The following is a 15,952-nucleotide window of genomic DNA, read 5'->3' on the forward strand; positions in this document are numbered from 1 at the left end:
GCAAAGGGAGGGCGGGTGGGCAGGGCCTGAACAGGCAGTGTGGTGGATGTCCAGCAGCAACCATGTGCTGGGGAATCTCCTGCCAGGTCCTGAGCCCTCCCTGGCAACCTGGCCTCCATCCCTGCTCTCTCCAGGTCTCCAAAATCAATTCAGCTGTCTGACCGGCCCTTTGCTTGCCGAGCACAATCCTCCCTGGGCTGTGACTCAACATGAGCTATTTCATAGATAATGATTACTTTCTTTCCTCTTTTTTCCTGTAGGAATAATGTTTTCATTACACTGCACGGAAAATTGCTTTCCCTCCTCCTTAAAATGAAGCCTTCTACTCAGATTTGCCTTTGTGTTTGTATATTGTAAAATTGGGACTCATTCTGAGTTTAAAACAAAAAAAAAAAAAAAAAGAAAGAAGATCAGGCTTTAATTCCAGGAAAAGTGTTTCCATTGATTTGCATGAAAGAAAATTCCAGGGCAGACAATCTCTGCCTTTAAATATGTAACTGTTTCTTTAATGCGATTTTATCTCAACCAATTCGGCACCAAGAACATGAAAGCAAAACTGACTTCATTGATTTTAATAGTCCATGCCCAGAGAAATGGCAAAAAAATGTAACGATGCCAGGAGAGCAAATTGGGTTTGCACAAATTCTCCCCTCTTTGCTGTGCCGGGGGACCTCTAAGAGCCATCATCTGTGGTGATGGGGCTGGAGGTGCTGACACTGGTGGTGATGGGGCTGGTGGGTCACAGCATCTCAGCCAGCGCCACCTTGTTCATCTCTGTTTCCACTCTCCCCTCCCAGTTCCTTGCCTAGCCTTCAGGGCTCTTGCTTTCCTTCCACTTTCCCCCTTCTTCCTCCTCCTCCCGATTGAAATTTACTGTCAGCATGCCTCTGAGCTGCAGGCCCATTGTTTTAGAGCAAAGGGGGAGCACCACCAGCAACTGTGTAATTAGGGAGTAAATATATTTATTCAATACATGAGGCATTAAAACTCCAGGAGCATGTGAAGAACCCAAGGCTGGAGGAGCATAATTGCTTGCTGGGACTCCTTATCTCCAGTGCAGGCTGCAGTGTACACCACAGATCAGCTCCCAAAGCCTTGACCTTGCCACGGGGTCCAGCAGCCCAATCCTGACCTCCCGTGGTGGCCGTGCCACCCTCAGCATCCTCCTCTTCCCAACCCACAGCCGTGGCTGTCTTTTCTGCAGCCCCCTTGTGCTGTGCGGGAGGATGCCTTGGCTAATTCACAGCTCATAATTCGTAAATGTTAATAGTATTAATCTGATTCAGCGTGTGCTTAGCAAGATCAAATCCTCTATAAATCCAGAAGTGTCTGATCTCACCCTTCTGCTGCACAGCGCAGCCGTCTCCTCTGCTTCCTCCCTGTCCCTTCTGCTGTGCACCCTCTCTGCTCTCTTGGAGGTGAGTCTCCCCTGGCCTGGGAAGAGCAAAGCCATCACTTCGGATTGATCCTCATCCAGCTGACTCAGGGGATGAGGCTGGAGACAGCCCCATGCCCAAGCCCTGACCCAGATCCAGCCTTTGGATGTAAGCACCTTCATTTGGGATTTGTCCAAGGCAGTGATGGAGAAGGTGCTTGCTCTAGGAGAGGCTAAGGCCAGGCATTGTGGAGAGGGTGCGCAATGAAGTGCCTGCTTGGGCTCTCACCCCACTGCTCAGATCCTGCCTGGCAGGTTCATTGCATCCATGTCCCATTTCTGAGGGAGTATCTCTGGGGCACAGTGGTCTCTGAGGACTTGGTGGGGTCCATGGTGCAGAACTGTGGCTGGAAGGAGGATGTCCCATCCTGTCCCAATCCCATGTGTGCTGGAGGAAAAGAGACCATCCTGATGTGGAAGGGGGTGTGAGGCCCTAGTGTGGAGTGGGAAGGGGCACATCCGGCACAGGGATGCTCCATGGCCAGAGCCGCCTTCCAACACCCCTGCTCCCTTTAATTTGTGTCTGATTTGATTCCACACGATCTCCCACTTGTAAAACACCTTGAGATGTTTCTGTGTGTGAGGGTGTCCTGGAAACGCTGTTGTACCATCTTAATGAGCCTCTGCTGGAACATAAAGAAGGATCATTAGGAGCTCTCCTGATACGGTGACATGCCAGCAACACGGGGAAGGATGCAGGGGTGTGAGACGGGCTGCGGTGGGCTCGCTGCTCCCCAGGGATGCCGTGGGTGCTCCTCACCCTGCACCAGGACATTTCGCATGCAACGTGGCACGGCGGCTGGGCAGCTGCTCCACACGTTGCTAAGCAGTTCAGGCACTCTCCGTTCCCCTGCTCTGTCCTCCTTGGGTAGTGGAAATACATTTTAATATCCGAGTAGCCGCAAAACATTCCCTATTATTGCTATTATCTCCAGAGGGATGGGGAAGATTGCAAAGCACTTGGCGTTTAACACCCACATATGGCTAACACCATGGGCTGTGTACTGATAAAGATGGGGTAATTAAAGTGCATTTTTTCTTATGGACTAATCTCCCAAGCATGTATTTATGAGCCTGATTTAGAAACATCACATTACCCAGAGCACAGGATATTTGTGTTGCTTGTAAATCCATACGTGTTCTGAACAGAGCGGGTTTTTTTCCTTCCTAAATTTAGTATTAAAAAGAAGCGAGCTTGGAGTTTTGATGTGTTTTCTTCTCCCTCCTTGTCCTTAGGTGAGCAAGGGAAAGTGTACAAAGCAGTGAGTTAATTAACTGCAATAGGAGATGATATTTCCAAGGAGACGAGGTGTGTTTGGAGGGGCTGTTTGCAGAGTGTTTACACCAGTGCCTTTGGATTTATCTTCATCATGCAGCGGGTGCAGAATCTTCAGGGAGATGTGGTGCTTTGCAAGCACCAAGCTGGCTGCTGAGGGATCCATGTCCTCTCCGTGAGGCTGAAGCCAGGCTCATTGGCTCTGGTGTTGAAAGGGAGGAGCAGAAATCCTAGGTGGGAAAGGTGGTGGTGGCAGGAACCCCTCTGATCACAGTCCTGGCTACTCCTCTTGTCTCCCCATCTAATTAAGCTGCTGTTAATTGGATCACTAGCGGGAAGTGTCTCAGGTATGATTCTGCCCTAAAACAAAGCAGTTTGCATTGCTTTCTGTTTCTTTCTCCTTTGCTCTCACTGGTTGGGAGGAAAAGGTGACTTCTCCCTGTTGGAAAGGAGTAAGTTCTTCTTCTCCATCATCCTTGTGTGTCCTGCTGCTCTGCCCGGTCCTTGGGCACAGGCTCCCCAGGCCATTGCTTTCCCCGCTGAGCACTTGGGCACACACTTACTTGGTTGTAACCATCCAAAATGCAACAAAAACATGCTTCATTAAAAAGGTAGATCATCTCAATAGATGAAGGATTTATCAGAGCAGAGACATACAGGAAGTGAGTTTGGTCTCATGCGTGCCTGGTCACCTTCTTCCTCTTGGGTTTTTGGACCCCACAAGAGCCAAAGATGGGATGATGAGGCTCTAGGGGCTTCTGAGTCACGTCAGCTGTCCATGAAGGCCTTGCATTCTCCATTTGGCTCTCTTGTTCTAGTAAAGGAGGTGATGCCAGCTTCTTTGGTTTGCAAATCTGCACTTTAAACACCTCACTGGAAGCCTGGACGTGACAAGGAGAGGAGGGAAGGAGCAGGCTTCAAGAAGGTAGGGCTTCTGTGTGCAGTGTAGTGGTTCGTGTGGTGCTACCCGAGTTACTGAGCTGGGTTTGGATCCCCTCCCTGGGCTGAGGAAGGGATGGATCATTTTGTCTCGCCTCTAACAGGAACATGAAGCCCTGTTGAACCTGCTGAGGTTGGTTTGGTTAGCTAAGAATATATTTGCTCATGGTTTTAGAGGCCTAGCATGAAGCTGTTTATCTCCAGATGGGTTTTTAAACGCAGCACAGCAGTGCTTCTGCTGGAGCATCAGTGGTCTGAAGAGCAGGCAATGGGATGGAAAATGGGAGCCATGTCCTTCTCTTTAACAAACGAGGGAAGGATCTGCTTTTCCAGCAGCCTTCCTTCAAACCTGGCAGCAAACTGGCCGTGAGCAGTGAAGAGCTGAGCTGGAAATCCAATTTCTGCTCAAGTAGAAGACCCGTTGCTTTGGTTCAGTTGGTCAAAGCCAATGTTGGGCAGTTCTGGAGGTCAGTAATTAGTGCTGTGATGGAAACAAGTCGGGTGCAGGAGGCAGGGGAGAACGGGAAGGTGGTTATAGGTGACTTTATAGCACATTGTCCCTTTCCTTGGGCAGCCAAGCTCAAACTCATTGAGCTGTAATGAGCTTTTTGCTGTTCCAAGCTCCTGTGCCCCTCTCCTCTTAGTCATGGGGAAAGAAGCAGCCATGTGGACTGAACTCCCAGATCCTGATTCCTCCAGCTCCACTCTGGCTGCAGGATGGTGAAAGCCGCCATCGTACCTGTGATTCAGGCTCTTTGTGAAGAGGGGATAATACTCGTCTAACTCCTAAGGGATTTATGATTTAATGTTTGCAAAGTGCTTTAATACCCTGGATTGAAAGGTAATTTATAATGGTAAAACCCAGTGTTCTCTGCTCTATTGTACACTTGCCTGTGTCCACTTATCCCAATGGAGGCTTTTTTCCTTGCTTTTTCTTTTCCTTTTTCCCACCTCTTTTGCCTTTTAGCATTTGTGTAGTAGCTCCAAGCAAGCACAGCGTTTGTGGCAGGCACAGTCTGCTCAATGAGTTTGCTTCCCAAGGAGGTGCTAACTTATGCTGCTAATTTAAATAAAGATTGGGAAGGAAAGAGAAAGGGAGATCTCAAGGTGAAGGGCACAGGAGGTCGGCGATAAAGCTGTGAAAGAGGGGTGGGAAAGCTGTTTACATGATGCATGCATAAGGACAGTAAAAGATGCTTCATAAATAATGAATTTGCATACTCCTGTATCGCAGTGAGGGGGGTATTTTCCAGCAGAACAGCCACTTCTCCTGTCTTGCAGATGCTGGTTTGAATAGGCTGGTGCAAGCTCCATCCTGCAGCAGGGGATGCTTTGGTGGGTCAGGTCATGCTGTGACTGGAAAATGTAGGTTGTGCCAAGTGTGAGGACCCTGCTCTGGCACCACTGTTTCTATAGCAGCTTTGGTCACATTACATGGTGTGCAAGTGCTATCTTGCTGGATGTATTTCCCATTCAGTCTCCAGTCTGATGCTTTTTACATCTTGCTTTGCTGAAAAGGTGGTAAAGGCCAGGGAGCAAGGGAGGAGAGGCTGGATCAGCTTCCAAGAGTCAGTAAGTGTCCTCGCTGGAATCCTGAGCAGGGATGTGGTCAGGTCTGCTGGGAGATTGGTCATCTCAGCTGCACTGTAACAGACTGTGCAGTGGTTGGGGTTAATTGTGGGGTAGTGCCCTCTCTGTGCTATCACCACAGTCCCTAAGTGGTTTTTGATGGTCATCCCAAGCACTGGAGAAGGGAACTGTCTCTCTCAGAGGTGTCTGTTGTTAGCTTTGAGAAGAGTGGAGTCTTGGTGTGAGGTGTTGGACTAAGTGGCCATGGGGATTGAGGTGCAGTTGGAGCAGCAGTGGGGGCAGCCCCAGGTCTGGAGAAGGCTAAGCAGGGAGGGACCAGCGGTACCCCAAGGATGCAGACTCCAGGCTTGCTCCCTTCTGGGCAGTGGAGACCAGTTGATAGCCTGGGGGCAGTTTCTCCTGGTTGTCTCCATCAGTGGAGGGTGCCTCAGTCAGACATGTGGGCACTTCTGTCCAACAAGAGCATCCCAATCTCCAGGGGCAGCCAGGTCTCTTTCAATGACTCTGTTGCCCAGCTTCACCCCCATTCCTGCAGAGTCTGGAGGCTGCTCTGTCCCACCCAACTGCAGCTGAGGGGGATTCAGTCATCTCAATGCTGTACTGCTCCACGAGGGTTTCCTGGTGGGTTTGTACCTGCTGCTGGCCTCTCTAGACCTGCAGACACTCAAGCTCCTCATTGACTTGTTGACTTTTACCTAATGCTTCAAAACCCCCCCAGATAAAATAGAAGCCACCAACCAAGCCTGGCTGAATGCGCAGGTCTGAGAGGACCTGAGCTGATGGGATCCCCCCAGCCTCATGGAATTATTCCTTGATGCAGGCATCCCTTAGTCTTCATGTGAAATTCTTCCCTGTGAGGGTGCTGAGGCACTGGCACAGGGTGCCCGGAGAAGCCGTGGCTGCCCCATCCCTGGCAGTGTTCAAGGCCAGGTTGGACAGAACCTCAAGCAACATGGTCTAGTGTGAGGCACCCCTGCCCATGGCAGGGGGTTGGAACTGGATGATCTTAAGGTCCTTTCTAACCCAAACCGTTCTCTGATTCTATGCCAGGCACGTGGCCTTCGAGATGAGGGATGGTGGGTGTCCACAGGCTGGGTGCCTGCTTTGGCACTGGCTTTTGTGTGTCAGAAAACACCAACCTGCTTTGTAGGAGATGTTGTGAGCTTCTGCACCTGACAGAATAGAACTTGATTTGTAATATCTCCTGCCTATCAAAAGTGCCTGGATCTGTAGGTCACTTTGTTCTTTGGTGTAGTCCCTCTGTGACAACTAAACATATATATATATATCTGCATTCAGCAGTGCTATATAGCATCTACAGGTGTACATTTCTCCTGGTGTTAAGGGAAAGCAAATGGTGCCACGGTCTGGGCAGCTCTCAGATTTAGTTTGATTATTTTCTGTGACTTGAGAAGATTTGCCAAATAAACGAAGGCTGATGAGAAATGACGTGGCTTTGCTGTGGGAGCCTGGCAGGGGTGGTGGATGGCTGCAGGGAGGAGGGCTTCCCAGAGAGGGGGTCTGTACACCCTCTGTACACCCACCCTGAGAGAAGGGTTCTCAGCAGATTTTTTTCCCTCCTCGAGGAAAATACAGTCCTAAGATGTATGTAACTCAGTGAAACAACATGAATGTTAAACTCCAGGCAAAACAGTGTGATGGGTTTGCAGACCTTAAGAGCTCTTCCAGTGCTACTGAGCTGTGTCTTCATTTTCAATCCCTGCCTTCCCCGGGGCTGGGACTCCCCTGCATCCACACATCCCTGATACCGCTTTACCTTTTGCCTACCAACCCCTCTCTCTGCCTTCCAGGTTCAATGAAGAGCCCCGTCAACAAGACAGCGCTGACCCTGATCGCGGTGAGCTCCTGTGTCCTGGCCGTGGTGTGCGGCTCCCAGCTCTCCTGCCCGCTCACTGTCAAGGTGACGCTTCACGTGCCCGAGCACTTCATCGCGGATGGTAAGACCCTCAGGGGACTCGGACCCCGCTCCCCACCGGCTCTGTCTGGGACACGAGGAGTCTCTCTTTTTGGGAATTGCCCTGGCTGTGTTTGGCTGCAGGGATCCCCCGTCCTGGAGGAGCAAAGCACACCTGTGAGCCTGAGGCCAAAATCTAAATCATTGACTCACGCACTGGTTTGGGTTAGAAAGGACCTTAAGATCATCCCTGCCATGGGCAGGGGCACCTCACACTAGACCATGTCACCCAAGGCTCTGTCCAACCCAGACTTGAACACTGCCAGGGATGGAGCATTTACCACTTCTCTGGGTACCCTGTGGAGCGCCTCAGCACCCTCACAGGGAACTTTATATCTAACCTGAACTTCCCCTGTTTCAATTTGAACCCATCACCCCTTGTCCTATCACTATTACTACTAATAAATCTATTATTATCATTATGATTAATATTATTATTCTTTTATTTATTACGCAAGCCTGAGGCCAAAATATTATTATTATTATTATTATTATTATCATCATCATCATCATCATCATTTTATTATATGAGCCTGAGGCCAAAATCTCTGTAGCAGCACCTTATTATCATCATTACTACTATGCCTACTACTAATTGTGTCTGCTGGATGTTCCTGTTTTCTTCCAAACTCTCTGACAAGCCCTGAATAAACAGACATCCTCCTGTCCTGCAGCAGCCAAGCTGCTCATCCCAGCCCCTTGCAGCAGTGTGGAGGGAAATTGCTAGGGTTTGAGCCAAAGCAGAGATGCTTTGAACAATTAGACGAGGGCTGCTGTCACTATTTATTGCTTTCTCCAACCTGGCTCCTCGCGTTTGTTGTGTTTCACTGACCTTTACTTTATAATGTGCAGTGAGCGTCAAGTGCAAGTTTTCGGTAACATGAGGGCAAATTTCATTTTCTTCCAGCAGACAGGAGCCATTATTCAGTCGGTTCCAATTCCTCAGCTCCTGCACTCATCTCGCTGCTTGGGGCATGTGGAGGGGACACTTCTTCTCTGCCAGAAACGTGCTGCATGGAGCTGGTGCATCACTGTAGCTGCTGGGGTGTCCTGGCATGGCCAACTCCTGTAAAGCCCCCGCTTTGGGGCTGGGATGGGGGACCCGTATTGGGGGGATTAATACTTTGGGGAGAAGTGGATGGTTAAAGAGGTGCGGAGGCATGGCAGCAGCCAGGGGTGATGGAGAGGGGCTTAAACCATCACCCCATGGTGGTAAGGGTCCCACCAGTGTCTTTGAAGTGGGGTATAGTCCTGCTAAGAGTGGTTTCTTCTTGGCTTTGATATGCATTTGTGGGATGTTATGTGCACTGGAACAGTGATGGAGCATGTGATCTCCCCAGCTCCACCACTGCCTTGTTAACCCCACTTCTTTGTCTGCACCTAGTGATGCAGAGAAGCATCTGCATCACTATGTGTGATGGGGATCGTAAGTGTCTTATGGGATGGGTGTTGTGTGCAGTTGGTCGATGCCCCCATGCTGATGTGCAGGGTTGCTTCTGCTCTGATCCCTGAGGATGCTCCTGAGCCACTGACTGTGGAAATTGCAACCCAGTCTCTGGGTAGATGGGCTATCAAAGCTTGACCCTTAAAGGGGAGAGGAGGTGACCATCTACATTGTGGTCTCAGGTTGGAGGAACTGAACGTCAGTGGAGTGAAGATATGAAAAAGCCTTAACTTGAAACAAAGGACTTGTCTACACCTTGACCTGCTTCTAAAAACTGTAAGAGTTGTCCATATAAGTGTTCTAAAGAGTCAAATTGTTATTCTGAGTAGCTGGAAACGGAAACTCCTTTTACAGTGGGGAAAGGAGATTGCTCCACTGTCAACTCATGTCCCTTTGAGATGGGTGCTGGCTAGTTTCTTGCTTGGACTGGGAGTTCACAACTGGTTTTGGTACTTGCTGGAGGTTATCTGGGAAGGCAGTGATGGAGATAAGACATCGGCATCCTGCTCCTGGCCCAGTGAAGACGGCATGTCCTCAAAATACAAAATAACACAATGCAACTGTGTGGAATTGAACATGGAAAGCTGAGCCTATGCTTGTCACTGGGAAAGGGGTGGCAACGCAAATTATGCAAATAGGGAGAACACTCGAATGGAAATGACAATGAAACACCACTAAAACAGATTAATATCCTTGAAACTGGGGGAAATGGGATGATCTCCAGTCCCGACTTAATGACTTTGCTGAAGAGAAAGTGGCGAGAGGACTGGTAAAACCGGTTTGGAGAAGAATTAAAATGAGCTTTGTGATGAAACTGTAAAATATAATTACAAACTGCAAGAACTTTTTTAGTATTTTTTATGAGAAACAGTCAAATTCTTCACCCAGAAGCAGCCAAGTACACTTTGCAGTGGCTATCACTTTCACTAAGATCTCATCACTTTATGCGATGGCAGAGTTCCTCGCCTGGGAAGAGAGAAGCTCTTAAACTTGTCCCTTCTTTTTGAATAGCAACAAATCCCAACTGGCAGCAAAATACTATAAAACATTTAAAGGCATCACAGAACCAAGCTGGGCTGGGAAATCTTAATGATACCCAGGAAAAACATGGCTGGTTGTGTTTGCAAAGGCTTGGCACCCGGAGTCTTAATGTTGGTGGAAAAGAGGGGACTTGTTACTCCCTGAGGGTGTCCTGGGTGGATTTAAACCTGCTTTTGCCTGGATGCAAAAGGGGGTTGGTGTGGGCATTCCCCTGATGTCTTTGGCCTGGATGAGGATGGGGGCTTTGGTCATAGAATCCCAGACTGGTTTGTGTTGGAAGGGACCTTAAAGCTCCTCCAGTTCCAACCCCTGCCACAGGCAGGGACACCTTCCACTAGAGCAGGTTGCTCCAAGCCCCTGTGTCCAACCTGGCCTTGAGCACTGCCAGGGATGGGGCAGCCACAGCTTCTCTGGGCACCCTGTGCCTCAAACACCCTCACAGGGAAGAATCAGTCCTAAACCAGCCTCTCACATACCTAGTGGTGTGCACCATGTTCATGAATGTTGCCTTGCACTTAAATATCTGGTTCCTGGAGCTGTTCTCTTTTGTATTTCGCATGATGATCACGCAGACTCTGAGAAGCCAGGAATGGTGCATTCACAGAAGGTGCTCCCATGCAAGAGAAGGGTGGATGCCTTCTCAATTCCTTTTTGAAATGTGGTATTTCAATAGCCAAGGAAAAATCCTAAAGCAGAGCAGCTCCCAACAACCTCTGCAGGAAAAGGCAAACACAGAGGTTGAAAGAATTCCCTCTCCTAGCAGATGAAAACTCATCATTGAAGGGAATGTTAAATAGATGCCAGTAAGCTGCATTGAGCCAGGAGCCAATGCCAAGTTGGGAAAAGGAGGGGTGCAGGGGGAAGACCCACCAAATGCCTCTAGCTTTGGAGAAAAGCAACTTTCCCCTCTGCAGCAAGCAATGAAGCTAGAGAAAGAAGCCTCCTAAGGCCGCTGGAGTCACAGGATGGGAAAGAGGAGGGAAAGAACTGGGACCAGAAACCAACTGGCAGCAAAAGCTGGGGGAATATATTCCAAGCAGCAGTGTTAATAACCAGCCTGTCTATATTGCCCTTATTTCTCTCTCTCAGTTCATTTTCTTCCATTTGTTCACTTGATGGGGTGTCCCCCTGCAGCTCCTCTCCCCTTTGAGCAATTCCTGCCTGGTTTGTCCAGCTCCTCTGCCTTCATGGGGTGGCCAAATCCAGGAAAGCTTTGCAGAAGCATCCCTGCTTTTTGCTGGTGGGGAAGAATGGGGACATCCTACCTCTGAGAAATGGGCTGATGGCTCTAACCCTTCTTTTGGGATGCAATGGTTGGAGCATCCTCTTCCTTCTGCTGCTCCAGGGCATCACATTTAGGGGCACCCTCTGCCTGTGCTGAGCAGATGGCATCATTGATTTCAGAGATGGCTTAGATTTATAGAAAGGATAGTAGTGGCTTTTATGAGGATATGGAAATGCAAAGTATTATTTAGAGGACCCTTTAGTGTCAAAAGGGGGGAAGAAAAGAAAGAGAGCCCCTCCATGTGATCCATAAAACTCTTTATGTGAATATGTGAGGCACTGGGCTCTGTACATTCAACAGTTGGGTTTTTTCTCCCCTTATAAGTAATCATTCAAAAACTAAAGATACAGCATTGGGAGCTGCTTGCAGGGGAGGCAGGGCTGGGGAAAGATACCCCAGAGGACTGAGCCTGGAGTATGTCCTTGCTTCACAACAGTTTGAAATATAGTGTCAATTAAAGCTTCCCATTTTTACAGCCTGCAAAGAGGTTATATATGGTGTGGGTGGATGTTTGGATCTGGATACTTTAGTGGGAGAGGGACGTGAGATCCTCTGGTGCATACCGAAGGAGGCAAGGCTACATTTAGCTAGGGGCTTGTAGGGCTTTGTTTTATAAGTGGAAATAAAGGGCATAAAGCAGGTTTCTGTCACTTCAAAGGCATCTCAGGGCATCCGTAGCCTCCTTCCCTCCTGTTGTGAGATGCGTGCCAGAGGAGACGTGGTTATCCCTGTCTGAGCTGCGGGCTGGGTGGTTTATGCAGGTCAGGAGCAGAGGCACAGCACAGCCCTCCTGCAGGCATGGATGGATTCCCATAGCATGAACACTGCCCTGCAAGCCAGAGGGGAAGAAGGAAAACACAGTCCCACCCTGTGCAAAGCCAGGAGAGCAGCTGGAGGTGGAATTGCCACTTGTGACCATGCTTTGGGTTTGATCCTTTGCGATAGCAGAATTGGAGGAAGCTTCTTTGCGTTTTCCTTTTTGCTTCTAAGCTTCATGCGTCTGCATCTGCCTGGTGACGTCCTGCAGTTGTCACGCAGCTGATAGGTAATTGTTTCATCTAAAGATGATTTCCTACCTTCCCCCACCACTGATCCCTCCAAGGCGCCGGTGGAATTGGATGCTGCTATTAGCAGCTTGTGTTAATTTCCCCCGAAGATTGCTGGAGCTCTGCAGTCTGCAATTGTTGGACTCGCAACAACTTCTCATTTTGGTTTTAATTAAATGTGTTGCTTTACATTGTTTGCTTTTGACATTTCCTGCTCAATCTCCTGCAGCCCTCGGAGGTGACCAGGCATTAACTTGTGTCCTCAGGTGCTTGCCTGCGTGTGCTCAGCATGTGCCACAGAGAAATGAGCAGCGGGAGGTGGGGGATCTGCTGCCTCCCCATCCTATTTTACAGCAAGTCGAAGCTGGAGATGATGCTCTTTTTACATGTGAAGTACCCCAGAAGGATGGAGAAAGGGATCTGATCTCAAAGGTATCCAGGCTTTCAGAGGGATGCTGCCATTGCTGTCCCCTGTGCTCTCCAGCTGGTCCCAGCCCCACCAGCCCCTTTGGGATCAGCAGAGGGAAATGTCTGGATTAAAATAAGTGTGTTCTTGTGCTGTTTCTTCCCCATGGACTCATTCTGCTGCTCTGTGGAGACCCGGGTCAGGGCTTTGGCAGAAGCAACACCTTCCTATTGCAGACTTGGTGCCTGGTCTGGCTGCCCTGGACCCTGAGTGTTTCTGGAGGCTGTGTCTGGGGGCAGCTTTACAAATTGCCTTTAATTCCATCAGCTCTTAATCACCAGGTCTCCTCCATGTCTGCATTACAGCTCCCCCCTGTTCCTGCACCCGTTTGGCTGGGTGAGGAAATGTGAGCAAATGGCTGCAGCATTACCAGACATGAACTCTAAATATTAACATCAATTTATGAACTGTATCAGCACGGATCAAAAGGATTCCAAGATGGTTTTATGGCGTGAATGCGCTTTGCATGAGGAACTAATAAGGTTCTGGAGGCTGAAGTACATCATGTTTTTATCGTGCCTTTGACAGGCTTGTGAACGTGTATCCATTCTCCCCTGTGCCGGTGCCTGCTGCAAGCGTGCTGGGCTGCTGGGGCAACTTCACTTTGCCTCTTCCTTTCTCCTTTCCAGAACTGATTGAAGCCAAGCCAGGGGGATTCAAGGTGGTATTTGGATGGTGTCAGCAGGGGCTGGTTCAAAGCCAGGAGTTCTTGCATCCTGAGAGAGGCAGGATGTGCCCACCACCAGGGAGCTGGCATCTCCCAGTGCCTGCTCACCTACCAACACTATTTGCTCTCTAATTTGGGAGGGATGGTGAGTGAGGACTGTAGTAAGGCATGTCCTTAACCAACTAACCTGCTCATATTCATAGATGGAAAGATGCAAACATTGACTCATGCAGCCGCAGGATGAGACCCTGCTTGCCTGCAGAGTGGTGGTGGGTCAATCTTGGGATGATGGCGTAGGCCACACTTGCTTTTGAAACAGAATTCATGGGATACGTGCAGCAGCAGTGATGCAGCAGTGCAGTAAGGATTTTTGGAGCTTGCATAGCTAGGAACATGCCACTTCACTTTATCATTCTTCCAACAAGTACCATTGCTGATGTGCAATCTCTTGATGAGTGAGTGATAGCTTGCTTGGATCCCATGGCATAATAACTTTGCACGTGATGCCTCTTGGTTATGTTTTCTGCCATCCTGGAAGGATGTTTGGTCTTGGTGCTGGCTGAAAATTCCCCGTTCACACACACTTTGTGTTGTTTAAAGCTAATCTTAACTCTTCTGTCATATACTTCATGATGTGATTTGATTTAGGCTGGATTTCCTCAAGCCCTTGTCCAATATCTAGAGAGCATCACTGAGGAAGAGCCTCAGGCTGGAGCATGGAAGTTGGGAGATACGGAGCATTAAGGAAAAGCTTTTCTTTAGGAGTCTAATTTCTGTCTCAGCCGTTGCTGGCCCAGATGCCTGTTGAAGATAGAGATGTGCTGTTACCGACACCTGCACAATGATATTGTCTAGTACCACCATGGGAGATATCACTGCAGTGGGAGCTTGACCACAAAGCCAAGGTGCAAAGATGCCATTTCCCTTGGGTTTGGGAAAAGTTGACCAAGTCCTCACCCGCTGTATGAGGTTGAATATGGGCATTGCCTGTCAGAAGCTCAGCCCTGGTGAAATCAAGACTGTGTCAAGGAACCCCAAAGAAAACGTCTGTCAGAATTATCAAGAAAGTGCAATTTAACACTTAAAATGTAACCCTGCTCCTCCCACAGGAAAGATGCTTCTACTCAGAGCTGTAATTACATGCAGATTTGTATCACTAATTTGCTTCTGCTTTGCCAGAGTGAAAAAGCTCTGGCAGGACTGACAGTGTTTCTAAGGGATGGGGGTCTCTGGGCGTGAGCATCCAGAATCAGTGGTTGGGGAGCATTGATATGAGCAGCCCAGGCTGTGCAAGTAATCTGTGTGCTGAAAATACACATTTGAGTCAAGGATGTAAATTGTGTGCACTTGGGCTGATGGGAGAGTAAATGAAAGATGTGCCTCTAGGCTTTTGTGGGTTTTAAAAGTGGCTATCATAACTTTCTGGTTAGGCATTTCATCTGGTTCAAGAGAGAAACCATTTGAAAAGGAAGATAGAGTGGAGAGCTTGGATTTTAACCCAGTGTGATACTGTCCCTGGATTCAAATTAGAATATGGAATTAAGAGTTTGACTTTGAAGAATCAGCCTTCCGGTACTTAAAGGGGCTACAAGAAACCTGGAGAGAAGCTTTTTACAAGTGCAGTGACAGGACAAGGAGGAATGGCTTTAACCTGCCATTGTGAGCTCTGAGGCAGCAGCTCTTCCCTGTGAGGGTGCTGAGGTGCTGGCACAGGGTGCCCAGAGAAGCTGTGGCTGCCCCATCCCTGGCAGTGTTCAAGGCCAAGTTGGATACAGGGGCTTGAAGTAACCTGCTCTAGTGGAAGGTGTCCCTGCCCGTGGCAGGGGTTGGAACTGGAGGAGCTTTAAGGTCTTTTCCAGCCCAAACCACTCTGATTCTATGATTGCCTACCCTATTAGAGTGTGGGTGCAATCCTGCAGCAAGCCTGATTGTCTTCCTTAGGTCAGTGTAAGTGTGTCCTGGGCATCCAACATCTATCTAGTGGTTCTGCATTGTCTGAAAGAAATTTAAGACCAGGACAGGAGAGCGAGAGCTGATCAATGCAAAGAGCTGATAGGGGAGGAGTTGTCTCTTTGGGAAATATTCTTTCAAGTTTAACAAGGAAAATAAAAAAGGTCTCCAAAGAAATCAAATAGGGTTGCTCTTTTTACCTATAGAACAGAGCAAGGGGGATAATCCTTCCTCTAGTGTTTAAAGAAAATATCTGTGGCAGGATTATAATTTTATGATGGTAGATGGATGGATACATTAATAGCAACCTGTAGTATGACCTCCAATAGCTTTCCAGCACACAATGCTAATATTAGATGAAAAGGAGTTTTGTTGGCCAAGAAACAGTGAATGGACCAAAGACAGAAAGAGCAGAGGGAGGAAGAAATAGAAAGTCTTAAAAAAAACATATTTTGATCTTTTCTCTTGAAAAGGAAGAGAGAGAGAGAAAGGAAAAGCCAAACTCTCTTGGCTGCCTTTTGGGTGCTTTGTTCTTTCCCCTTGTTAGCTATCTCTTCTGAGCTGTTTTATCCTGTTGTGTTCTGGAAAATGATTTTTGAGATGTCAAAACTTCAAGCCTCTTTTGTCAAGGCTTAAGCAGTTCCACTGAACTTCGAAGGAGACCCCAGCATGAAAGATATGAACTTTTGATGCTGCCTTAACTGATCTGGCTTTGATCAGTGTCGAAGGAAGGGGGTGAGGGGGAAACACACACACACACAAAGCCAAACAAATCAGTCCCTCGAGGTGCTGGTAGACCTTGTGGAGCCAGGAGGCAGTTATGTAGCTGAGTACTGAT

The 15,952-nt window shown here is 48.5% G+C and overlaps 1 protein-coding gene across 1 annotated transcript in view; it reads left to right on the forward strand.

Moving 5' to 3' along the window:
• Window positions 1–7,051: 7,051 nt before the first annotated feature.
• LOC104410631 (astrotactin-2) overlaps window positions 7,052–15,952 on the forward strand; it is a gene marked incomplete at both ends in the record, with an annotated part of 71,615 nt that continues 62,714 nt past the window's right edge. Inside the window, one exon of the mRNA XM_010020862.1 lies at window positions 7,052–7,198. Coding sequence (XP_010019164.1) covers window positions 7,052–7,198 — 147 coding nt within the window. The remainder of the gene's footprint in view (window positions 7,199–15,952) is intronic.

The sequence above is a fragment of the Nestor notabilis genome, unplaced genomic scaffold (assembly GCF_000696875.1).
Source record: "Nestor notabilis isolate BGI_N333 unplaced genomic scaffold, ASM69687v1 scaffold4798, whole genome shotgun sequence".
NCBI lineage: Eukaryota > Metazoa > Chordata > Aves > Psittaciformes > Psittacidae > Nestor > Nestor notabilis.